Below are 27,767 nucleotides of genomic sequence, written 5' to 3'. Positions count from 1 at the left end.
GTGACAAATAAAAGGTATTTTTTTTTGAGCCTTCGCACTAAAAAAAAGGCCTACTCTATGCCTGTCACAATATAAAAGCAAGCCACTGGCCTAAGCTGTAGCCCATATGGTTGTTATACATACGTGTGTGAGTTTGGTATAACGTGCCTTGTGTTGGCGATTTTCATTTCAATAGCCTATTAATCCTTTAAATACATTAAGCATGTCCACCACTGCTGCCAGACGCCCTGCCCCTTTGATTGTCTTTCCTTCTAGCCCAGGATTCTCACTCTAGAGCTGGAGGTTTCCGCAGAGTGACTCTTGCCAACAAAACAATAAAGAAATTCAGCTAAAATTAGAGTTGTTTTGTAATTCCCTCAAGACACGGCAGTTTTCTACGCTTGAGCTTTCTAAAACCAAGCATAAATGGTTTTCCAACAGGTCATTCTTGACTTTTAAAGCATTACTTGACTTATTTAACTCCTGAATGTGGGCTTAGTTTCCAGCAGCTGCACTGGAGATCATCGATGCATCCACACTAGAGCTGCTTCCGTGAGAGTGGATGTTCTCTCTTCTTTCTGCCACATTTCTTCTGCTCAGCATTGCCCACTGAAGGCAGGGATGAGAGAGCAAGTATGTGGAGATCTCTTGCCCAATTAGAAGTCAACTTAGTACAGTAAGCAACGCGTGCAGAAGTTCAATATGGAAATCTCATTTTTAGGAGTGTGCCTCAAAGTTTCTTTATATAGCAGTAGCTAACCTAAATATGGAATAATCCTCTTCCCCGAAATTCTCATTATAATTTCAGCTTCCAGATTTTCATGTCAACCAGCATCTATCCCATATCATTTTATTGGAAGAAATGCACTGATTTCCTATGTATTGTCATTAATGACTAAAATAGTTGGTAATATTTATGGAGGGTTTACTCTATGCCAGGCAACTCTCTAAGTGTTTCGCATGAATTAACTCCTACGACCTCCACAGAAATGAAGCAGGGTATTTATATGACACAACATGAAGCCAGGGAGGCAGTTTTGTTTTCTGCCTTAATAAAACTACTATCTATTGATGTGAGATCCTCAATACAAGCTGAAGCTGAGATACTCAGCTTTTATGAGGCTCCTTTGTGTCAAACAGCATTTAGACTCACTCAGTGGTGTTTGCTGGGCACCCCTCCAGAAGACTGGGCCATCCTGCTTCTGATGTAACAAGAATGGAAGAAGGAGCCCCATGCATTCAACAAGGTCTGAGTTACAACAGCTAGAACCTAAATTAAATGTATTCTGGTCATCACAAATAGGCCCTCCTTTAATATATTTGTTCTTACACATAAATGCATATCCCAGATTTTTTCACTACATAATGACCTAAAAATTTACAAATAAAATAAAAATAAACTGAGCGGGGGGTGGGGAGGAAGTAAGCTCTTCTAAAGCAGAATATGTATGGTGGGGAAATGTGGCATGAGAATGAAATTGAGAAATAGAGACTACCCATATAATAATCATCATGGTAAAAATAATAATAGCAAATATTTATTATGGACTTTCTGGGTTTCAGTCACTGGACTATGTGCTTTACTATCTCATTTAATCTCCAAACACCCCTTTGTGGTAAACCGCTGTTATACAACAATTTCTATTTTAAATATTGAAAAAGAGAGGAATGAGCTTTAGAGAGCCTAGGAATTTTTGTCAAGGCAGACTTAGTAAATACTACAACCAGGAATGGAAGCCAGATATGAAAAGAAAGCGATGGGTTACTAAGTGAGGTCATGTCCCCCTGCAAACAGACTCTAAGGTAATTATTTGTCTGCAAAATGTTCCCTGGGAGTGCTTTCAGAAACAGCCCTGTTTCCATGAAGAAAGCAGGATTGGGCAAAACAAGAATTTGTATTGTGTTACAGTTCTCCCCACTTTACTGGGGATCTCTGGAGTGGGAAAGGCCCTCCAAATTGTTCTGAATTGAGCACCTCACATCAATTAGCCATTGAATGTGGGTGGCCCTACTCTGTTTTTGTTGAACCATCAGGAGAAATAGTTTTCCTATGCTTTTCATGAAATGCTCAACAGAAAGAGAAAAGAAAAGAAAAGAAGGAAAAAAAAAGAAAAGGAAAGAGATGAGAAAAGAAAAGGAAAGTAAGAAGGAAGGAGGGAGGGAAGGAAGGTAGAAAGAGAAAGAGGAACAGAGGGAGGAAGAAAGAGGAAGGAAGGAAGGAAAGAAAGAAAAAGAAAGAGAGAGAGGGAGAGAGGGATGGAGACAGGGAGAGAAGGATGGGGGGGGAAGAAGGAAGAAAGAAAGAGGGATGGAGGAGAAAAAAAGAATGAGAACAGGTGATAAGCCACAAAAACCTCCTTGTTTTTGTTTTTAACTAAAGACATTATTTTTTAGGATGGTTAATCTACCTAAAGTTATATACTAGATAGTTTACATCCTGTATATGTATATTGGTAATCCTAAAAATTTAGGAAGCAGATACCATACAAAATAAAAAGGGCACAATGCCTTCTCTCTTTTCTTACTAAAGTGAAGATTCATACACCCACAGAGACAATATTTCAAATTGCTATGAATCTCTACTATGTGTGAGATGCCTGCTTCCTCTGACCAGAAACAGAGTAGGAACAAACAACAATAACTGAACTGTAATCCCTATTCCTTAGCCAGATGGGGCTACGTGAAGACCCAAGGACAGTAGTTCTTCCCATTACAATTGTTCTCCTTCCTTCAAATTTTGGGATCACATTTGTCTTAAACTAGCCAGTATACACAGAGAAGAAAGTTCACATAAGGAAAATATGAAACTGGAAGAAAAAAATGATAATTATGCACCTCTATAGTGCTACCTCTCACACCAAATCTCCTCTTACATACTGGTTCAATTAGGTAAATCTGGTTATTTGGATAGCAAGGTCCTATTTACAACAAGGATTGGTTTGTCAGGACAATCATTCATGTTTTAAGTGCTACAAAGAAGAAACAGTGAGACAAGCTCTTAATACAAACAACGTGAAAATGTTTATTATTTTGTTCCAGTAGAACATTTTCTAACTTAGCGCTCCTAAGCACCCTTCACTATGGGTAATGTCAAAAACACTTATTGCACAAGCAGAGATCTGTGTTTCCTTTGCCACAGACAATAAATCTTTAGTGTCTTCTCCTGATACGCATCACTCCACTTGCTCTCAAGAGGCAGTGTAAGCCTCTCTTGCCTTCCCTCTCACCTAACAAGGTCACTGTTGAGTGATGCTACAACTTCTTGCAAAAACGTACACACACACGCACAATAATGACCTAACTATCTCGTCAGTATATCACAAAACTCTAAAAAAGTTTGCTCTCCAAACTTAATATAATATACACATAAACTTAATCCCACAAATATAAATTTGAATAAACCCATCTAAAAATAGGCTTCTGCCCTTTCTATTCATTATTATTATAAAATTATACTTTATCCAGAAGGCCCATATTTGAGAAATTAATTTTACTTCAGAGAAAACAACTTCCTTTTCCTTGAGTGATACTCTGGGAAGTAAAAAATAAATAAATTGCTAGTTGGCTGCATTCACTTCTGGCTTGCAAAACCAAAGCCTTTTGCAATTAATGAGAAAAATAGTGGTAAAAATATGTAAAGTGGAAAATTTTCTTATCCTCATTAGAGTGCATACAGACCTGTGGAAGTATCTATTTGTATATGATACACTAACTTCTCACCCAAGCTTTATGCTAGTTGTATGGCATCCTTGGGAGAATGAGAAGATAGTCCCTTAAAATATTTCCTCTGTTCTGTGATTCAGCTAAGGAGCCTCAATTGAAAAATTCTTTTTTTTTTAAAGGTTTAGAAAGCTTACATAACTTGCTCAAGGCCAATCAGCAGTAAATTCAAAATCTGGTATTTGAATCTGGACTTTTGACAATAAAGCTGGGATAAATCACATAATAAATACAAGGCATGCATTATTACAAATTTCAGGCATGACTTATTTTGTTTTCTTAAGCTGTCAAATTAAGATACACAGCAATTCAGAAGCACATTTTAGACTAACTCCCTTAAGTAAAATAAACCATAACAGATGCCTATGAGTGGGTCTTAAACAAAATAAAGATAATACAGTCTTAAAAAAAAAGTTGCAATCTTCAATGTCTAAGACAAAGCAATTTCTAAACCCATTCAAGAAATATTGCAAGAATATTATAATGACTTAACATCATGATGGAGGTCCTTTCCATTTGAGTAATTTAGTGAATCCCTTGTGTCTCCCTCAAACTAAATGCATAAAAAAAGGAAGGGAGGGAGGAGAAGAAAGAAAGAAAGAAAGAAAGAAAGAAAGAAAGAAAGAAAGAAAGAAAGAAAAAGAAAAAGAGATAAAGAAAAGAGATAAAGAGAGAGAGAAAGAAAGAAAGAACAGAGAGAGAGAGAGAGAGAGAGAGAGAAAGAAAGAAAAGAAAACAGAGAAGAGAAGAGAAGAAAAGAGAAGAGAAGAGAAGAGAAGAGGAGAAGGGAGGAAGAAAAGAAAATTGTCCTTGGAAGTAACTCAGATTTAAGTTAAAACAAAGTTTTTCTTATCAGCATTATAATACCCTCTGTACAGGATTTATACTCTGGATTTGGTCATCATGTTTCCTTGAGTCCCATTCCTTCCTCTGATTTCTACTTTAGCTCTCCAGTATTTTTAGCAGGACAAATAGAGACTGTACATCCTTTGGCCATTATTTTTAAAACAAAGGAGATGAACTTTCAATATGAATGACAAAATGAAAATGCTTCATTTAAGTATAAAGTGTATCAGAACACCATGAGAAAAGAAGAAAGGCAGAGGACACAGGTATCCACAAACAGGATGAGAGCACAGGAGCTAACATGGGTTTGGTATGTCACATGATGCTCACATGTCTGGGATGACCAAGAGCTCTGTTAAATAGGGGGTGACAGGTAGTAATTATTTTAATGCAATACACTGTACACTAAACAAGGATGGCTGGGATAAAGTGTCACATGCAGGTCATTAATGATGACAAGGGCTGGATTTGGCTGCAGCAGCTGTCACTGTCCCAGGTGGGTAACCATACTGCCATAATCCTTATCTCTATGGAGGTCCTTCCTGGGAAAGTGCAGGCTTTACTACATCTGCTTAGAAAATAGAAGTAATAATATATACAGAAACATGCACAGAAAATGTGTCCTCAATGCCCCAAGAATTTACTCCTTCGTAGATTATGTCTTTATAAGGCACTAATTCCAGGGTAATATAAGTGAGAGCTTTGATGTCGTCAAACTCTGAGTTTAAACAAACCACTGTTTTATTTTTGTTAAATTCCTTTGTGCATAATGGAAAACCTACTCTTTATAAGGATTAAGTTAAAAACCAAATGTAACACAGCTGGCACAAAGAAGCTATCGGATGAAGTTTTGTTATCTGCTAATCCACTGAACAAACTGATCAAATCTAGATTAAGATTGCTTTCTCCAAGGAACATATTCTTACATACTCTTATATTCTTACAAAGTTTTGCTGAAAAATACATCAGCTTATAACTACTATAACTTCTGAATTATGGTCCAATATTTTAAAAATAAGGCATACAACTGATGACTATATTTATACGCGTAGGAAGGGAACAGAATGGCTATCATATCAGTGCTGTCCTCTTTGAATATGCATCATTCCAACTAAGTTTATAAAACCACTAGCAAACTTCTTTAAAAAATTCCCACTCAATATTCATTATTTTATTCAGTATCTGGTATATTCTTTTTAACTGAACAGTCATCCTGACACTCTCTGTTGGATCATCAATCTTAGAAATAGTTGTAGAAAAAGGCCCCAATTTCCTTTATCATATCTTCATTCATACTCTAAGACTGCAGTAGTTACTATCTGTACCATTTAATACATCAAGTATCATCATTCATGGGGCACCTGGGTGGCTCAGTCAGTTAACTGTCTTAGGTCATGATCTCACAGTTCATGAGTTCGAGCCCTGCGTTGGGCTCTGTGCTGACAGTTCAGGGCCTGGAGCCTTCTTGGGATTCTGTCTCTGTCTCTGTCGCTTTCTCTCTCTGCTCCTCCCCCACTTGTGTGCTTGCTCTCTCTCTCAAAAATAAAACGTTAATTTTTTTAAAAAAATATCATCATTCACATCATTCTTTAGCATTGTTTTCAGATACAATAGCTCACAAGAACCTACAGACCCACATCTCTCAGTTACTACCCATGTTCATTTGTGAAACTCTCACTGCTTTAGAAGAAAAAACACATCTCTGGTAGCTACATATATCTCTAGCTCTTAAAAGAATTAAGCTGCTCTAAACAGCTGCAAGTTAATAGCTACAGAATTTTACAAACCAAAGCTACTATTTCTTCTTTCTTCTCCCTTCTTCTCCATTCTCTCTGCCCATCCACCCTCCATCGTAGATTATTCAAACCCTTCCTTTTTTGTATCTTTCACGTTACCAAAAATGGCAAAGAATTGGGAAATAAAAACAACTGCCAATGAGTGGTCAGGAAAATATTTCTAATTAAAAAAAATAAAATAAAACAGATGTGGTTTTGATCTGCAAGAGAGAAAATACGTGATATAAAGTAGGACAAACTGATCCTCAATCTCTTAAACACTGCCGCAGTTTCAATTACATAAGGAGCCTCTCCGGTCTCCATATCCAGGTCTGATTTTTCTGACTCATCTAGTATTTCCAACTTTTTTTTTTTTTCAAGCTCAATTCCATGGCACCATCCTCAGGTGTTTTCTCTTCTTTCTTCGGCCTCTCTTTCTTTCTAGATGTATGGCTCTCTCTAGTGCCACTTAGTAATGAAGTCTTGTTAGGACCCCCTTTCTAATTCCTATTTCCCATTCTGATGAAATCCCATTGTCCCTTCCTCCTGCATTAGCCCAGCCTTCTTCCCATTCTGATGAAATCCCATTGTCCCTTCCTCCTGCATTAGCCCAGCCTTCTTCTGTTCTCTCTTTCAACCTATCCAGGAGTATATATAGTGTGGATCACCAAGCTAATTCCTTTGAAAAATGTTTTCATGGGGGCACCTGGGTGGCTCAGGCTGTTAAGCGTCTGATTTCACCTTAGATCTCACAGTTCATGTCTCTTACACACTGTCTCTCTCTCTCTCTCAAAAGTCAATAAACATTAAAAATAAATTTAAAAAATAAAAATGTTTTCATGAAGAAAATAGAATTCAATAAAATATCTTTGGTGGGGCAAAGGTTTTAAAAAAACATGAGACACAGAGCAATAAGTATGTGCTGGACATTGATTGCTACATGTTAAGTCTAATATCCTAGACCCTTGAGAATGGACATGACCTTGATTTATTCCCTACTATTTCCCCCATATAGCTTGGAAGTTTCCAGAGAAAATACTTGAACCACTGTCCTAGAACAAATGTTAACTTTCCTACCTTTTCCACATGTACAAATCCTTCAAAGTTAACTCATATGTTTATTTCTTCATTTGTTAACTAGCCTAGTCTGAAGTGCTAATCTCCTTCAGACTAATCTCCTAGTCTGAAGTGCTCTTCCCTGATAACTCCAATAGCAATTAATGTCTAGACCATTCATCTGGAAAGCAAACGATACTTTCACAACATCTCTTTGTTACTGCCTAGAATTGGTATTTAAATATTCCATTATCTTGTTTTCTATATGTGCATTCTTGGTCCTTTGAGTAGATTATAACTTTATCGAGGACTGTGTACTAAATATTTTGGGGTCTCAAAGATAGCTTAAAGTAGTGAGTTTTCAAAAAGAAATGAATCATTTTATTTTTATGCCTCTCATTATTTTAAACTACCAATTGTTTCTGGAATTGCAGTTATGGATATATATATATATATATATATATATATATATATATATATACACACACATACATATATATGTATATGTAGATATGTATATGATACCAGGCTTTGCTATAAATACATATTATAAATACGTATTATAGATTATCTGTAACACATTCAGGCATATATAAGAATTGATTTAAAGCAAAAAATATTTTAATTCTTCAAAATACAGTATTTATCAAAAGCAACATAGTCATATATTTCAGGCAATACAATAGTAGAAAGTTGGATTAAGAATTAGAAACCATCTAGATTGTTCAATTGGTTTCATTTTTTGTTTTTATTTGTTAATTGAACTTTACCCAATTTGCTTTGAGTTATAATTTGTGAGCTTTTCTTTATCTCCTGCCTCAATAGACCATAAATTCCAAGTAGGGACGATCTAGTTATCATTAAATTTTTTAAAGGCTCTATTGACAAGATTGTAGTTCATTTTCCTCTTGGTCTAATTTTATTAAAAAACATTTTAACTGAAACTTCAGAAAAGACAGAAGTAAGAAATGTGTTTAAATGTTCATTTTTTCCACACACCAAGAAAGAAAAATTCTAGCATTCATAATTTTCAAAGTTGAATATTCACCTGTAATCTTCTAGACCATATATTATAATTATATTAATATCATTAATTATTCCTGTGTTTTACTTGCTCTTACTTACAAAAACAATGTTTAGAAATGACTAGAAAACTATTTATTCTAAATCTTATAACTTAAGATTTAAAATTTAGTTCATATAAACATTGTCCTAATTCCTTCAGTTACATAAATTCATCACTACTATTACTATTAATATTAGTATCTTTATATGGAAGGGAGCACACTGAACATAACCTGGGAATAAAAAAGACATTATTTCTTATAATTTGGTAAAGAGGTATTTTCTCAGCAAAATAAAAACAAAAATAATAATGATATCAGCATGCTATGACATGAAAATCTTTCAAGAGGCCTCGTCGAAAACAGAATCATGGGATCAGTACATGGGATCAAGTCTGCCATTGGGCTCTGCACTGGGCATGGCGCCTGCTTAACATTCTCTCTCTCTCACTCTGCCCTTTCTTTGCTTGCACATGCATGTGGGCTCTCTCTCTCTCTCAAAAAACAAACAAAAGAAAAAACCAAAACACGCCACAAGAACCAAGTGCTGGAGAGTATGTATAGAAAAAGGAACACTCTTGCACTGTTGGTGGAAATGCAAACTGGTGCAACCTCTGTGGAAGAAAGTACAAAGATTCTGCAAAAAATTAAAAATATAACTACCCTATGATCCAATCATCACACTACTGGGTGTTTACCCAAAGTATATGAAAACACTAATTCGAAGGAATATATGCACCCCTGTTTATTGAAGCATTATTTACAACAGCCAAGCTCAGTAGCAGCTCAAGTGACCATCGACAGATGAATAAATAAAGAAGATGTGGTATTTATAGACAATGAAATATTATTCAGTCATAAAAAAGAATGAAATCTTCCCATTTGCAACAACATGGATGGATCTAGACAGTACAATGCTAAATGAAATAAGCCAGTCGAAGAGAGATAAATACCACTTGATTCACTCATATGTGGAATTTAAGAAAGAAAATGATCAAAGGAAAAAAGAGAGACAAACCAAAAAACAGACACTTAATTATAGAGAACAAACTGATGATTACCAGAGGGGCAGGTAGGTGGGGGGATGGATGAAATAGGTAAAGCAGATTAAGAGTGCACTTATCATGAGGAGCACTGAGTGATAACTGTGGAATCACTATATTGTACACCTGAAACTAATATAACACTGTATGATAACTGCACTGGAATTAAGTTTAAAAAAAATAAAAAGAGTAACCTGTTGATTTATTTGCTACCACTACTTAGCTCTCTTTTTTTTTTTTTTAAGGAAAATATGTTTTATAATAGTTCCTAAGCCTTGGTCCTTGTATAGTATCTGTAGATGCTCAAAAATCAATCCACAAATGATTTTCTGACCCCAATATTTACAACACTGCGTTTAAAATGCTTAATATTTATGTTTTGAATATTTTATGTTTAAATAGTCACTAGTGATGCTTAGGTTATTTAAATAGTTTAGTAGTATTTCCCATGTCTCTGTTGGCCTTTTCAATTTAATTTCATTGGTATGATCTTCTCATATCAATGCATGAGCCTATATACTACAACTAAAACAATGAATTTTAAACTGTGGTGCATTTTCTGTACAATTGGCCAATTAGCTTTAAAACATAAAGAATTTAATTGGCAAATTCCTCCAATAATGTATTTAAATTTCAAAGAACGTTAATATCGCTCACTCACCAACTACCTGTGTGATTCTGGCAAATTACCTGACCTTTCTGAGCCTCAGTTTCCTTATCTATAAAATGGGGATAAACATACTCTGCAGTGAGTTGCTCTGAAAATTAGAGCAACATATACAAGTCACTAGTACAGTACCTGGCACACAGCTGCTTCTCTATAAATAATGCTGGGTTTTTAAATTAATGATGGTATCAATAATGATGGTGAGGTGTGCTGCCTTCCATAGAACCAAATTCTTAAGCAATTTTTTTAATCAAGTCTATTCAAGTTTTGATTTTCAATGCTGGCCATCACAGTTTTGGATCCTGGCACTGTCCCAACATCACTATAATTACCTAAGATCTATGTCACATTGGGGTCTTTCCTGATTTTTTAACTTTGCTTGTTGTTTTTTTTTAATGTTTATTTTATCTTTGAGAGAGAAGGAGGACAGAGTGCAAGTGGGGGAGGAGCAGAGAGAGAGGGAGACACAGAATCCAAAGCAGGCCCCAGGCTCTGAGCTGCTAGCACAGAGCCTGATGTGGGGCCCAAACCCACAAACCATGAGATCATGACCTGAGCCAATGTCAGACGCTTAACTGACTGAGCCACCCAGGCGCCCCTATCTTTGCCTGTTTTAAAGTCATAGGGATAGAAGGCACAGTGCCGGGAACACAGTGGGTGGTACCGTAATGGTGCTGTATGGTGACAGATGGTAGCTATACTTGTGGTAAGCGGAGCATGGCATATAGACTGGTCCAATCACCTTGCTGTACACCTGAAACTGACATAACATCATGTCTCAACTATACTTCAGTTAAAAATAATAATAATAAATAAGCAAATAAATAGGTACAGCCTGTGGAAAACAGTATGGATGTTTCTCAAAAAATTAAAAACAAAATTACCATATAATCTATGATCCAGAAAAAAAAAAAAGAAGCTAAAGGTTACTAAATGCTGCTGTGTTTCCATGTCTTCATCTTTATAATTCCCAATAACATGTTGCTATTTATATCCACATTGTATTCTTAACGAAGTCTTTCTTTTTTTTTATGTTTATTAAGTTTTGAGAGACAGAGCATGAGCAGGAGAGGGGCAGAGAGAGAGGGAGACACAGAATCTGAAGCAGGCTCCAGGTTCTGAGCTGTCAGCATAGAGCCTAACACAGGGTTCGAACTCATGAACTACAAGATCATGACCTGAGCCAACGTCGGACACTTAACCAACTGAGTTAACCAGGTGCCCCCTTAATGAAATATTTCTGATATATATTTGAAATATTAAAGATCTAAGAATTTGAGGCCAATATTAACTCAGGATTTTTCAATATATAAAGAATATCTAAAATATGTTTTTATCTAACTGATCAAGAGTAGTAAAATAATTCTACTATAAGAATAAAACTATGATAAAAACCATTGTCCTTAGAGGTTTATGTTAAAAGCTTTCAAAGGCTAGAGGTCACCAAAAGTGTTATTTGTCATCTAGTTAGGGGAAAAGACCACTTAATACAAGGAGTGTATTTGGTTAATTTAAATCAAAATGATTGATTTACATTTAACATTTGTCCACTACTGATAACTCAAGTTGGAAAATCAATTTCACAGTGACCCAATGGGAGAAGGGTTCCATGTTAGCTATATATATTTAATGACAGAAACACATTAGTACTTCACTACTTATAACAGCATTAAATAAAAGAAACTTTGTGTTGAAATTACTTTGCAGTTGTGACACAATGCAGGAAATTGCAACATATCAAAACGACAATGGAGATAATCCAATATCACACATAAATATCTTCTCTTTTATTTTGAAAGAAGAAAAGCAGTAATAGACTAGTCTTATAAAGACAGAAAACTGGCATAAAATTTAACTATGCTGCTCTCTTAAATCTGTATTCTTTCTACTTTCTTCCATATGCAGTTATTTTCAATTTATTTAAGGCATAATAGTAGCAAAATATATATTATGGATCTAAAATCATTATACTGTTACAGCTATTCAGACATCCTTCAAAATACTGTGAGGAATATATACTATTCTTTAACTCTTATGGTAACTTGTAAAATGTTTATATGTATTATCATTTTTTATTTTAATTCCAGTGTAGTTAACAAATAGTATTATATTAGTTTCAGGTTGTTTCTATGTATTTTTAAATTATTGATGGGCTGACAAAATGTCTAATTACTAAAAAAGTATAAATTAGTTTGAACAGGTTTGTAAACAGTAGATCAAACTTTCTACTTACACAAACTTTCATTCATCAAAGATTATTATGAAAGCCTACTCTCTGAGAGGTAATGCACTACGTTCTGGGGAAAAGCCCTGTCTTCATAAAACTGGCTTGGTTGGAATTAGAAAAAAAAGACCAGACTGCAAGAATTCAAAGGTATCCTTGTGATCATTTATTTCTCTATACATAAATGAGAAAACTGAGGACCAGAGAGAGGAGGAGATTTATGCTGGGCTTCAAGCTAATCAACGACAGTACAGAGATCCAAGTCTCTGGACTCCCAGTGTAGTGATTTTGCCAATACATCACCAAGCGCGTTAGAACTTCTGTAATTCTGCTTTTTTCTCATAACTTACTTCCCCAATTCTGACGCTCTTGTGCCAGCTTAGAACACAACTGTTCCTGGAATACACAGATATTTCATCCCTTTTGTTCCTCTGAACATGCTCTACCTTCTGAGGCATAGAACTGAAATGGAGGGGAAGTTTCTGCATAGAAAGGTGATGAATTACACAACTTCTAAGGTCCTTTATGATGCAAAAGATCCTTATTAACTTTCTGTAGAATTTATTGCCAATTCTAAATATTATCTTTTATTTACAGATGCAGCTTATTAACTTTCTATGGAATTTATTGCCACTTCTAAATGTTATCTTCTATTTACAAATGCATGAAAAATTAAATGTACATTATATAATATACAGAAATAGAACATGCATGCATTCTGTATATATTCCAAAACGACTTATTGACGTTGACATCAATACAATATTAATAATTTCCATATGAGAATCAGACTCAAAATTGAAATTTATTTAAAAGTACTTTCCTACATGTATAATAGTCTTCATTCAGTCTGTTATTGAGTGAAAGAGGGAGAAAAATAAAGTGCTGCACTGTAAAATGACAGCACGGCACAATGGAGTTGCTCACTGAACCAGAAATCAAAAAAACTTGGGTTTGAATCTAAGTTCAGTTACTTTTCAACAATGTCACCTTGGGAAATTCACTAAATATCTCTGAGTCGGGGCGCCTGGGTGACTCAGTCGGTTAAGAGTCTGACTTCGGCTCAGGTCATGATCTCGCGGTCCGTGAGTTCGAGCCCAGCGTCGGGCTCTGTGCTGACAGCTCAGAGCCTGGAGCTTGCTTCAGATTCTATGTCTCCCTCTCTCTCTCTGGCCCTCCCCGTTCATGCTCTGTCTCTCTCTGTCTCAAAAATAAATAAACGTTAAAAAAATTAAAAAAAAATATCTCTGAGTCACATATTCTTCATCTGTAATATGGGAATAATATGACACCCAACTCTTAGGACTGTGAGGAACTGAATATACAGAACATACGTAAAACATAATACGCAGTCAATGACAGTTAGCTAATTTGAGTTCTGAATCTATCCTATGAAAGATTTCCTCCTTCCTGAAATTAAGAGCACCCTCAACAAGTACAAAGCACTGTCACCCCCATTAGATACATAAACACCGCACATATATATGCATATGTACACATGAACACACACATGCATTTTTATCTATCGGTATTACAAGCCTGAGCCTTGGTAATATCAAGAAAAATATCTGAAGCCAGGAATCTCCTTTTTTTGTAGCTAATAAACCTAAGTTGATATCCACCCAAGAACAACAACAACAAGAACAAAAGATAGGATTCCTATTGAAAAAGCGTTATTTTACCCAAGAAACCACTTGATGACTTGACAATCCACCACACCTTCTATATCAAAATTTATATACAAGTCTTTTTTTGTGACTCATGATGAAAGATTATATTCAAAGACAAAAACATTGAAAGCAAGGCTAAGCCATACAGGAAAACACAAATTATCTCTAGTCATGTCACAAATTTATTTGAGAACCTTCCAAGAGCCCAGTTCTAATGTTATTTATGTTACTGCCCAGCTCCAATCCTTTACTGGCTCCCCATGGACTATAAATTAAAATCTAAACCCTTGACACCTGCAGATTTTTGCTTGTCTCTCCAATAATTACTCGGTACAAAATAAATAGCTGAATACATAAAATAAATACTATTTCACTTTCACATTTTCCCCCTATTTACATTTAAAGCTAACATAAAAGGAAACATTGCTGCAAAGAATAAACATATGTCTCACAGCCAAATCTGGGATTTCAAATTTGCACACAATAATATTCAAGCCACTGATGACAACTTTCTACTGAAACTGAGTTCACAGTTATCAGAAGTAAAATATACATGTAGAAACTAAATGGATTTAGCGTGTCGCATATTTTCATTACAGACCTTTTTGGTTTTTTTTATTTTGTCCAAATGCATGAAGAACATGAGACATTAAGACCGAAATCATGTTCTTAAATTTCGAGCCTTGTGTGCTTTTTAAGGAGTTCTTCTGGAAGAATTGCAAGCCGTTTTTCAGACAAAATACAATGAATACAGTTTGCTGTGATTTCACATTGAAAAGTATCACAGAATAATAGCATAGATTTAATAGCGAAGGGAGATTAACCTGACAAATATGAATGGAACAGCCACAGGGGGAGAAAAACAAAGAGATTTTAAGAAGATGGCTTAGTCATTTTGAGGGTCAATTTCATTCCAAATTGAAGTCCAGCAGAGCAGGAAGCCCTACAAACATATAATCTGCAGCTTATTATTTAATAAATAAACACTTGAACCTCCTTTTGCCCACATGTGCTTAAGAGGAATCATCTTTCCTCCCCAGTTTTCATTTCTTTTTCCTCTTTCTTCCTTTCCTCTTTCTGCTCCTGATCCTCCCTCTTTCTATCTCAGCCCATAATCTGACATGTCGTCTTCAGTGAAGTATTTTGTATGCTGGTAACCAGTAAAGTAATATTATTCAGATTTACTGCTGATGCTATACCTAGGGATTTTATTTGGATTTATTGTTACTTGTCTATAATTCCTAACTGCCCTACAGTAACTGTCAAAAGGTGAAGGCCTGAATATTAACCCAGGGAAATGTTTGAAAGATGTAAATGAAAGTATTTATGTAAGTCTCTCTCCTCTCCTCTCCTCTCCCCTCCTCTCCCCTCCCCTCTCTCCCCTTCTCTCCCCTCCCCTCTCTCCACTTCCCTCCCCTCCCCTCCTCTCCCCTCCTCTCCCCTCCCGTCCTAAACCTCTTATCTCATAAAAGAGCATCTGATGCCAAATTATGAACAGTGTATTAAGGGCTAAGCTTCAGTATTAATAACTCAGATTTAAAACTCTTGGCAATTAATTAAGATTAATGACAGAAGTCATTCCCTTTTCTTCAATGTAGCAGTCCTTCCTATCTCTAATTTCTCATTCCTGTGACCACTCCACGCTCATTTCAGGCTGTGAAAACACAGGGTCCTAAAACTTTGTTCCTGTTATCTGTTGCCTTTTGTATCTGAGATTAACGAAGTAGACATTAGCAAATTTACAACCAACAGCTCAGACAGCTCTGCCCTACTTTAAGCGGTTAATGGAAAAGGAACTAATCTAGTTAAGAGCACAGGACTAGTTCATAAATCTGGATTCAGAGGATAGATAAAGACATCACACCTCTTCTGGAGAGTAGGAACTGAATTCAATCAGCAGCTCCCTTCTCTCTGTTTGCTGGGAAGAGCCAGCATTTCTATAAACTGAACTCAGAGGCTAGCATAAGCCACATACAGCCCTGCAGAAAGATGATTATGGAAGAGATTGACATTAATGTATGATTTCACTGGGACAAATACAGGCTTCACAAGAATCCCAATCACTGAAAACTCTTCTTGGATCAAATATGAAACAAAGATTAAATCTGTTTTAGAAAAAAATAAGCAGAATGCAGCTGCAAGCAACAAAATAATAAACGTATCTTGATAAAGAGAATTAATAAAAATTACAAGCCTTCATCTATTCAGAATTCCACCTAAAAGGAAAAGATTGTGTCATGCTTTTATTACTCAGAAAATGTTTAATAGATTTAATTATAAAAGTTAATCATCCAAAATGATAAATCTTAACACCATATAAATAACATTTTTATGTATCAGCATCCTCAGCTATATCTTTATAAGAAATAATTCAAATTTATCAAATTTCCTAACTGCTCTGTGTCTTGATTTTTGTAGTCCCATAGTCTCAGGGGAAAAATCATGAACCTAAAATCATAAGTCGTGATAATAAAAGCTTTGAAATTGTACAAAGTCAAAATGATGCGTCTCTCAAGAGTCACTAGAGTCTAATGCATATATTCCTCAACAGCTCATCTTTATTTTTCATCAATTATAATAGAACTAAGAGACATTAATACACACAGTTCTGTTCAATATCTTGTGCACATTATAGTGAAATATTGTGATTTGTTGGCACAGGACTTCCTATCCAGAATGAGAAAGTTAAAGTCTTGACTGTGCTCACTGCATTGGTGGGAATCATGAAGTCAGCTGGGCCTCAGCTGAGATACATCAGGTGAGGGGCAGAGATGAACAGACTGAAAAGTTATACGGTAATTATAATTTGAAAGCCATACATAAAGAATACAGTAGAAATCCAGGTGAACACAGATGATGTGGTGACAAGAGAACATTCAAGAGGAAATTCATATAAGCTCTCAGAGATGTGCAAGTAGAATTTAGGAGAGAGGAAGGAACCGACTAAAAATGATGTACTTAATGATGACAGCAAAGCAGTGAAAGTCCATGTGATCTCTAGAGAAGAGTGAGATGTGAGAATACCAGGAGACCAAAGGTTAAACCTGAGGAACCAATAAAAGTTAGGAGGAAGGAGAAGAGAGAAAAATGAAAGATGTAGAGAAAGAAATCAGAGAATAAACACTCTTAACTCTAGAGCTTTCATCTCTACACTATATATATAGATGTCCTATTTGAATTCTTCATTGAAATATGTTTTACAGATTTACTTTGTTAGGCAAGTAAGATATGATTTGATATATAATATGATATCAGTGTGTATAATTGCAAAACCATATATTCCTGTGTGTGTATAGCCAATTCTCATTAGGGTAGATCTTAATGCTATTTGAATAAAATTTATTGAATTCATTATAAACTCTTTGTTAAGATATCATTAGTGTCAGGAAATGGCTCTAATAGAATTTATTGTAAGCAGGAAACAGTGCTTGATTTAAGAAAAAAAAAAAAAAAAAAAAAAAACATCTAATTTTGACCCAAAACCAAAATGTGCTTAGTACTTAGAGAAGACTCTAAAATATAAATAGAATATATATTATTTCACTACATTAACCTGCTTGCTAAGAAACATTACGGGAATCTAAAGTTTAGGAAATTAGATGCATTCCTTTTTTCCACAGTCTTAAATGAAAAGAGCTCTCTAGGAGAAAGATATGAGGTATATCAGAGAATAAAATCGCTTTGAAATGGGAACAAGTTTGTAAAAACCATCCCAGTCTCATTAATTAAAAAAAAAGCAAAAAGAAAAATAAACAAGAAATTTCTCATAACCCTTTGAAATAAAAGAATTAATTTTTAAGCCAAAGTCATACAATGGTAAACAAATGTCTACTGGTATTCTTAAACAACTTCTTGCAGAGTTTGAAAAGTAAATCATTTTTATTTTATACTTCAAAATTATATAAGTTTTAAGTTTTTCAAGTGTTAGAGGTTGTGATTTGATTCAGGGCAGAATTAAGGGAAAATACAAAGGTTATGTGAAGTAATTTTAAAAAGGACTTACTTAGAGATTAGAAGGGTATATTATAAAAATACTAGTATTTTATTTAGAAATAAAAATGAAAGATATTTAGCAAGAAAAGACATTCCTTAAAAGTATATACATTTGTATAATGTGTTAATACAAATTCCTTTTTAAGAATAAGGGAGGGGCGCCTGGGTGGCTCAGTCAGTTGGGCGGCCGACTTCGGCTCAGGTCATGATCTCGCGGTCCGTGAGTTCGAGCCCCGCGTGGGGCTCTGTGCTGACAGCTCAGAGCCTGGAGCCTGTTTCAGATTCTGTGTCTCCCTCTCGCTGACCCTCCCCTGTTCATGCTCTGTCTCTCTCTGTCTCAAAAATAAATAAAACATTAAAAAAAAAAAAAAAGAATAAGGGAACTATAAAAGCTTCCTACTCAAGCCAATTTCCTTAACTGAGTTATGAAGCTCTCCTTAAACTAAACTTATAAATTGGGGCTCTGGTAGACATAAAGGCACCATCGTAATGTGCTTTGGTAAAATAATAAACTGTCTACAAAAATGATGCACTTCCCCCCACCCCTTGGACTGTGTCCTTTGAGCTCTAAATTGAAAACTTAATATTTAATATATGCAGAATAATATACATTTTTGTAAATCATTAGGAATTATATGATTTACTTAAATATACTTAATCTTCTGCAATTAAAATTATTAAAAGGCCATACATAAAGTACTCAAAACGGTAAAAAAGAGAAGTTAAAAATTATATCTGTGCTGACATTTCTGCTCCCAGCTGGATGATTGAATTGATGTCCTCAAGATGTTCAACAGCAATGCTGTATATTAAGCCTAAGAAAATAATGTATTTAGCCCTAGACAACTGACATTAACTCTTGGTATTTTTAAAGTATTGTTTTAGTGTGCCAAGGCTCACGGATGATGAAAAAAAAAAAGTTTATTTCTAAAATCAGCACATTGCTTTGGAAGGAGGGTATTCATGCTAATATAATAATTTTTGCCTCTTGATAATCAAAAACTTGTTGATCAATTTTAACCAAAAAAATCTCTCTACCTAAACTTATTTATAAGTTGATACATAAAATATGTATGAGGCCACTAAATACAAATTATGCCTGGTTTGGGGGGTTAAAAAGCCAAGTAAGTATCTAGATTTTATTTATACTTTGTTTGAAAAAATAAATCTTCCTGTATAATTTAAATCATTACATTTCACATATTCTATATTTCACTTTAGAGAACTAAACTGAAGTCAACACTTTTGTCAGCTTATACACATAATTAAGAGATAGTTTTATTTACGCTAAGATATGGTATCCAAAAAAGCACTCTATTTCATGAAATTGTTATTTTCTACTTAAACAAGCATTAGCTGATGTCATACACACAGAGAAAATATGTTCTATAGGTATACACACAAAAATATTTACAGTAAACACACACACACACATATATACACTTACTCAGTGGGATTGTAGTAATAATGGCAGGTCTATCTTGTGTTATTCTAGTAAAAATTTATCTTTCAAATGTATATAAACCAAGTAAATTATTTCTACTAGTTTAAACGGGTCATTTTAGGTATTTTCAGAATGCCCTAAAATATTAAGACAAGAGATAATAAGAATGAAAGACACTGGTGATAACAAAGAGGGTAGAAAAATCTGATGGTTTTCTTTCCCAGCGATATCACATCATAATTAGTTTAAAGGATCACGTAAAATTTCAGACCTTACAAAGATAAAGGTAATTATCTGAGTTTTAAAATATCTCAATATTTTTCTGAGTTAAGAATTCAAAAAAAGAAAAGATCTGGAAGTACCATGGGCATTTTTTTTAATATGAAATTTATTGTCAAATTGGTTTCCATACAACACCGAGTGCTCATCCCAACAGGTGCCCTCCTCAATGCCCCAGGGGCATTTTTGTGTATAGTATGGACTTAATGACTCAGGCTAAAATAAAGGGTTTTCTTATAGCACTTAAAATTGATTGCAAAGTCCAGCTATATGACACAAAATATTAAGATGGAACCTAAAAACTAAGTGTAAAAATGCAGTCATTAGCTGCATACTTCCAAGCACTGAAAACATTTGAAATTTCAAATCATGTGAGTGAAGGCTTCAATCTGTTCATAAACACCCACAAGTGGTCTACATTTTGCAAATGTGATGAGGAACTTAAAGGCAGTGTGACACAAAATCTCTGCTACCAAAATGCTATTCAGTCTGAAGATGAAGTGACTTAATAATAGCACTGAGCACTGGGGGATTTGTAAGCATGATGGACTTCACAGCGATCCTCAGGAGGTTAGGATCATTGAAGAAGCTGCCATTGAAGACAGTGAGGCCGGTTTGTTTTGAACTTGAGAATGCAGATGCAGGACAGGCAGAGGAGTGAACGTAAATCTAGAACTAGAGATATAAACATCAGAGGTCCAGCCTTAATCTTTTGCCATTGAGGTTATCAGGTTTCTCTGGTGCCTTTTAAAACATTTTTTTAACATTTATTTACTTTTGAGACAGAGAGAGACAGAGCATGAACAGGGGAGGGGCAGAGAGAGAGGGAGACACAGACTCTGAAACAGGCTCCAGGCTCTGAGCAGTCAGCACAGAGCCCCACTCGGCGCTAGAACTCAAAGACCGCGAGATCATGACCTGAGCCGAAGTCGGACGCTCAACCAACCTAGCCACCCAGGCGCCCCTCTCTGGTGCCTTTTAAATGAGCCTGTGCTATCTATGTTCTCAGGGATTCTTTTTCCCTGCAGATTTTTTTTTTTTTTTTAATTGGAGGACTGACATTGGCTTCTGTCAAAATGGACTTTGTCTTTTAAAGCAGCTACCATCAATCATCTCAAAAACTGAAAATTATATCTGTACGATTAATAAAAGTCCTCTCAGCATAAATTTAGCTTAATTGGAAACTCACTACACACTTCTGTTGCTTATTTCACTACTGACTGATGAAAACTTTGCCACAGTCTAACAGGTCTCCCTAGGCCATTGTTCCCTGGCTATTCCCACTCCAAAGGATACCTCTGAGTTAGCACCTTTTCTTTATCTCAGAGTAGCCTTGCAGGTATTTCCTCAGGTGAGGGAGCCTAAACTTTATTAATAATAACAGTTTACATTACCATAAAATATTATCTTACTGTACCTTGGAGCTTTATTTGTCACACTAATGTTTAAACCAATTCTAATTATGTCACATGAGTGTGTGCACAACTGAGCTTTTGCAATACTGCCACTGAAAAGTATACACGTTCTTAAATTTTTCTCTGGCTAAATCTAGGTGGGAGAGCAGAAAAACCCCTCAGAAAGAAAAATGTTTCCTTGAACATGCACTTCTTACTTTTGACTTACAATTGTATTTTTACTATCCAACTACAGGCATTAAGTAAAGTCTTTTATAAATAGGAAATTAAAGCGAATAGAATTTTCTCATTTTTGTTTTGCTAAAAATTTACATCCATCTGAAAAAAATCTAATTTCATTTCACCCCAAGTAGTAAAAAGCCGCATGACAGAAGTTTAAAAGCAAAGAGTGGATGCGCTTTATGGGTGTTACTATTACCAGGGTTCTTCTATTGCAGCGTATAAATTTATGTCTGCTTACTGGTGAACGAGGGATTGCGGTCTGAAGGTTAACATAACCTCCATCACAGCCAAGAAGCTCCTTGGAGATTTAATTGGTTTGTGGAACAACTCCAAAACTAGTGCCGCGCTTTCTTCTTTCTTTGCCTTTCTGCTTCTCCAACTCTCACTTTTCAAATGAAAAAGGAGAACGCGTGGTAATGCATCATTTATAAATTACCTTGTTATTGCAAAAACAAAACACCGCTTTGAAAACCAAACAAACTCCTGCTGCGGACTCCAGCATGTTTGATGGAGGCCCTTCAAAAGAGTCCATGGCTTAATGGAGGTTGTTTATGTGGAGACTTCAATCTGTACCTGCTGTCCCCCGTCACTCCCTGGAAACTTGGCGGCAGATGTTGCAGCGTTAAGTTGTCTCTGAAGTGGCTTTCTGTCCTCGTCTCCCCACCGCAACGGAGTCAAACTGCATTAGATCTCTTTATTTGTGCCTAAGGCAAGTTTGGGAGCGCAGCTGTGTCCACCCCCACTCCTACCTTTGGTGTTTCAGGCCTCCAGGCAGCGAGTGTGAGACCAAAATGGTTCTGCCGCTCTCAACTACCTCCGCTGACAATCCGGCCGCTCGCTGCGGGCTGGGGAGGCCGCTGCCGCTGCTGCAAACAGATGTCGGCGACAACCTGCTAGCTTACACCTGGACGCGCGGCCCTAACCTCGCGCGCCGCGCGCTGAAACATTCATGACTCAGAGGAGTTGCAGCCACAATCAAAGCCCGTGCCTGGTCTGTGCGCCGCTCGCGGACCCCGCCACCTCCGCAGGAGCTGGCGGCGCGGAAAGCGAGCGGGAACGAGGGACGGGGCCAGAGATTTCTCGCGCCGCTTTGATACTTTATGCCTGAACTTCAATTACTTGATCAAGGACTTCAATTCAGCAGTGAATTCTTCTGCAAATGAGCCCGGTGCGGCCCCGGAGCCATAAAAGGAGAACATTTGGCTTGAAATTCAGCGTGACGGGACTTGCAGAGTAAATGTGCTTGACTCCGGGTTTAGTTCTACGTACGCTGATTTGTTTATTAAACTAAACTCTCAAGAGGCAGAATCTGCAGTAAACAACTTATAAATAAATGACAAGATTGTTTTCCAAGGTGGAAAACGTGCTGTTGACTAGGCATTGGTTCTGTTATTTTGGAACCATCAGCCACAACCTGAAAACAATTGTTTTATTGTCTCCCAAGCAGCGCTAACTTTGTTTTGCCTTTTTTTTTTTTTAAGAAAGAGACTATTATTTCCTTTAAAAGTCACAAATGAGAAACCATTCTTGCTTATTCCTTGACAATATGAAACAAACTATCCATTTCCAACGACTAGACAATTTTTCCAAAAGTCTTCTTAATTTCTACAACGTACAAATTGCCCATATATACATACATGCCTCGTATGACATTGTACAAATACTTCTAAGAAGTATAATCAAAGGTAAACACGCATAAGATTTTATGAGCACAGGAAAATAACAAAATTATTGGCAAATTTTTTCACCAATTTGTATGTTGATAAGAAAATTTCTTTTAAAAAGATTGTCCTTGACTAGCTAATAACATTTTTCCAATGCATTATTTGATATGCGAACGGTTTTTGTGGGAATCAATATATCTACGCTGTTACAATACTATTTACCAATTCCCTATTATTTAATGGGAAAAATTAATGGGAAAATAGATTTTTGAAATAAAAGTAATACACAGTTTGGAAGGACAATGATTGTCTTTACTGTATACATGTGTGCTGTACACACACATGTATCAAACCTTTCATGAGTACTTTGAGTACTCTGAGTTTAATTAGGTACTGATTGGCTTCAGGGGAGTAAAGTTGAAGATAGGATTTTACCCATCCACATGCTACAGCATCCAGTCACTAGTAAGTATGGTTTTAAGCTATCAAAAAAAACCTCCCAAGACTAATTTACTCCTTCAATGATTCTATTCTGGCCTACTTGGAGTATTCAACATGAAGAATAGCCAGAGGAGTGGAGGCCTCTGCCATTTAAATATCTTAATCTCCTAAATTTAAAATTTTCTCTACTCCATGTAATCCTGGGAGACAAACCATGTCTACATACACTGAATTGGTGAAAATTGTACAGTTCAGTCCATTTAGTTTTTGAGGGCTTAACTAGCCATAATAAGTAGAAGGTAATGGTGAGCCAGTCTGCTTCTCATGAGTAAATAAAGCCTTACCAAAGCAAATCATCCCATTTTAATATCCTACACCAAATGTAGATCAAAATTAGCAGTGCAAAATATGCTCCATATCCTAATTCTATTTCTACCTCTAGGTCATTTTCTTACTAGGTGAATCACTTTTATTTCTAAAATGAAAGATACTCTAAAGGTAAAAAGGTACTGGAACTTAAGAAATGTTGTTGCTCTCTTTTTTAAAATCAAATTTGCGGGATGTTGGAATGTCCATACAGATTATTGCCATGGTGCCATGCAATCGTGATTTCATATAAACAATTAAATATTATTTTCTGGATAATATTATTTGACCGGGAGTTAAGAAAGCAAGAGATGGGGCGCCTGGGTGGCTCAGTCAGTTAAGCGTCCGACTTCGGCTCAGGCCATGATCTCACGGTCCGTGAGTTCGAGCCCCACGTCGGGCTCTGTGCTGACTGCTCAGAGCCTGGAGCCTGTTTCAGATTCTGTGTCTCCCTCTCTCTCTGCCCCTTCCCTGTTCATGTTCTGTCTCTCTGTCTCAAAAATAAATAAACGTTAAAAAAAAATTTAAAAAAAAAGCAAGAGAGAGTGTGCATACTCAAGGAAATGGACTGAACATATCTGAAGAGTAGTAAGTATGGTGGGGAGAGGACATGGGTAACAAGAGAACAAGACAGGACATTTGGGGTCAAAAGATGTACAAGTATTTCAGTTATTGTACAGTCTTTTATAAAGTTGACCCAACATGTACTATGATTATGTATGCCTTATGATTGGTGTAGATTTTTTGGCACAAATATCACAGAGTCACATGGTTGGCCTTGTCAATAACAATATTTACTGTGCTCAATCTCAAAAGATTTCTTCTCTTCTATTCCCAACCTATCATTCTGGTTTCAATCCCCAACCCTCAGACTAGTAATCCACGAATCACTGTGCTCTTGGCTGCCTCAGAGACTTTGTTCCTGATGTTTCATCCATGGAAAAGCTCATTCCACCTAACTCCACCTGTTGAAATCCTATTCATATTTAAAGATAGAAGACCTATATTTTTGAAGAAGCATTCCCAAGTTCCTCCAGAAAGAGTTCATCTCTCTTCCTTCTGTACACTCAAGAGTACTTGATAACTACCTATACTGTGGCTCAGATCACCTTCTGGAATAAATATTTCTTTCCTAGCTGTCTTGTTTCCCAGACAAGTTTTAGGTTTCTTAAGGGCGAAGGCTACAGTTTGTATCTACCCCTCACTAGTACCTGATGTCATTACTAAGGCACATATATAATTCAAAAACTATTGAATTAAATCAGAATTAGTAGAAATGATGAAAGACAAAACTAAATTTTAATCATAAGAGTGAAAAGAATATATACAGTATTGGCAAGAATGTTAGAACCACTGCCTGCTTTTGTCAGCTAATACATCTTTAGTGCTATCACAATACCCAACACTTTTACAGGTGAAAATTATTAAACAAATAAATTAATGTCTAATCTGGGGAACAGAAAACTAAGAAGATGCACAACAATGATTTTAAGACACACACAGTGAAAGGCTGGCATATTAAAGAGTAAATAGAGTTTACTTTCTATTAACTACAGTGGTCTGGAAACGAACGAGGTTGTTCCATAAACCACCTGCTTCACTCTACCTATGGTCCAAGCAAAGGGTAAATGATCTGTTGAGAAGTCTCAAACTGTATTTCCTAAATAGTTGAGCTCAGAGGTTTTTAAAATGACCCCCATTTTCCTAGAAGTAAAATTTTAAGGATTTAGATGTTTTTGTATGTTAAGCACCAAGCTAAAATATATAACACTAAACATAACTTAATTTGGCACTGTAAAATAAATATTAGTGTCATTAATCATTCATCTTAAAAAAAATAGCCTATCAAACCTGAATGAACCTAAAGTCCTCTGAAGTTGATGTGAATGAAGTTCACCTATGTTCCCTGGGCCTCTCTGCTGGTAGATGCTAGAGAAAGGATCCTCAGTCTGTCCTAGTCTGCTAGGACATATGTCTGCTACTAGTCCTCAGTCTGTCCTTCCCACCTTGTAAAACCTCAGAATGTGATGTCATCCAAGTCAAAGGCTGAAGCAACGAGTGTGCATATGAAAGTATGTGTACAATAGGCCATAATTTTTACATACTACTTGAGAAGGGACTTGTGTTGAGCCTTGACTTGCAAATATAGTGCAACAATAGAAAATAATTTATTAAGCACCCTATGTAATAGGAACTTGTGTAAGACGATGATTCCTTCCTCAAGTGTGATGAGGGCTTTAAATTCTTTTTGATCATTATTTCCCTACCTTCATTATACCGATCCAAGCACTCCGCTCTTTCCTAACATCCCCACATACAAACCTCATCTCCTTCCTGAGGCCGCATCAAGGAAACCCGGTCATACTGCCGCCGTAACAAAGCCCAGAGTGCATCAAGACGACCCTAAAGGGAAACATGATTTGTAAATTCTTAGTGGACGTATTCAACCTCTACTTACTAAATAAACGAACAGTTAACAATGAAGAAGGTAAAGTCTTAGTCTCTCTCTCCTTTCTTTACTAAATTAAACAAATAATAACAAAAATGGAGGTTCTTGGGGCGCCTGGGTGGCTCAGTCGGTTAAGTGTCCGACTTCGGCTCAGGTAATGATCTCTCAGTCTGTGAGTTCGAGCCCCGCGTCAGGCTCTGTGCTGACAGCTCAGAGCCTGGAGCCTGTTTCGGATTCTGTGTCTCCCTCTCTCTGACCCTCCCCCATTCATGCTCTGTCTCAAAAATAAATAAACGTTAAAAAAAATAAGCGTTAAAAAAATTTTTAAAAAAATGTAAAAAATGGAGGTTCTTATTGCCGAGAAAGCATTCAGTTGTTAGAATGTATGATGAATGTCTGCTACTTGATGTACCTTGGTCCTCCTTCAGACAGTTGGGAGCTTGGGGGAGCTGAAGAAGTCACATTTTCTCTAGTTACGGTTTCTCAGTTAAATCACACAAAATTTAAACAACTACCTTAATTGGTGTGTACCACTTTGTCTGAGGAGGCTGGTACGTGGGTTTGGGACGAGGTGGTCTAGGCCTGACAGGTTCCTCAACTTCTTCAGGAATCCTCACCACAGCATTTTTGGCTTTCTCTAGCCTCGCGCCTTCTTCAGTAGATCCTTTATCACCCCAACGGACCTTCAAAACAATGGGGAAATACTTGTATCAGACATATAGTGTCCTAGAAGAACAACCTCTTATTTAGTAGATGGTCTTTTGGCTCACCATCTTGGAGTAAAGAGATGAGTAGTATACTAACTCTCAATTTCTCCTCTTCTGAGACTAAATTAGGTATGTTTCTCTTCTAGCTAAATACGTACCCATATGTACTGATGGCACTGGGGGAAAGAGATGATGATGACAAGTCATATTTACTGAATGGCTATCATGTGCCAATTTGCATTTAATCCATACAAGAATGCAATGGAATAGACAGTATAGGTACTATATTCTTTTCCTTCCAGATGAGGAAGCTGAGGCACAGAAAGGTTAAGTGATATGTCCAAAGTCACACAGCTAGCAAGTGGCAGGGCAGGGATTTGAACATAAGCAGTCTGAAATAAGTACCTTTCAAATAGGTTTGAATTTTACAAATATAATTTACATGTATTTTACAACTTTGTAAAAAACTTTGTATTTTATACAAAGGAGTAAGTTGTTCCTTCCAAAATTCTCATCAAGTTTGCCTAAATCAAAAAGTATGATATTAACATTTAGACTTTAGAAATAAAATAATTATATGTCTGACTATGGCTCAGCTCATAATCTCCCAGTCCGTGGGTTCAAGCCCTGTGTTGGGCTCTGTGCTGACAGCTCAGAGCCTGGAGCCTGCTTCAGAATCTGTGTCTCCCTCTCTCTCTGCCCCTTCCCAGCTCACACACTGTCTCTCTCCCTCTCTTCCTCTC

At 36.3% G+C, this 27,767-nt stretch overlaps 1 protein-coding gene across 1 annotated transcript in view; it reads right to left on the bottom strand.

Annotated features, from left to right (window-relative positions):
* ANTXR2 (ANTXR cell adhesion molecule 2) overlaps positions 1-27,767 on the bottom strand; it is a 149,702-nt gene that overhangs the window by 27,685 nt on the left and 94,250 nt on the right. Inside the window, exons 15-16 of the mRNA XM_042936106.1 lie at positions 26,833-27,000; positions 26,191-26,271 (exon numbers count right to left, since the gene is read on the bottom strand). Coding sequence (XP_042792040.1) covers positions 26,191-26,271; positions 26,833-27,000 — 249 coding nt within the window. The remainder of the gene's footprint in view (positions 1-26,190; positions 26,272-26,832; positions 27,001-27,767) is intronic.

Source organism: Panthera leo, chromosome B1 (assembly GCF_018350215.1).
Source record: "Panthera leo isolate Ple1 chromosome B1, P.leo_Ple1_pat1.1, whole genome shotgun sequence".
Lineage (NCBI taxonomy): Eukaryota > Metazoa > Chordata > Mammalia > Carnivora > Felidae > Panthera > Panthera leo.
The sequence above is the reverse complement of the archived record's forward strand: the minus strand, read 5'-3'. Positions and strand labels throughout refer to the sequence as shown.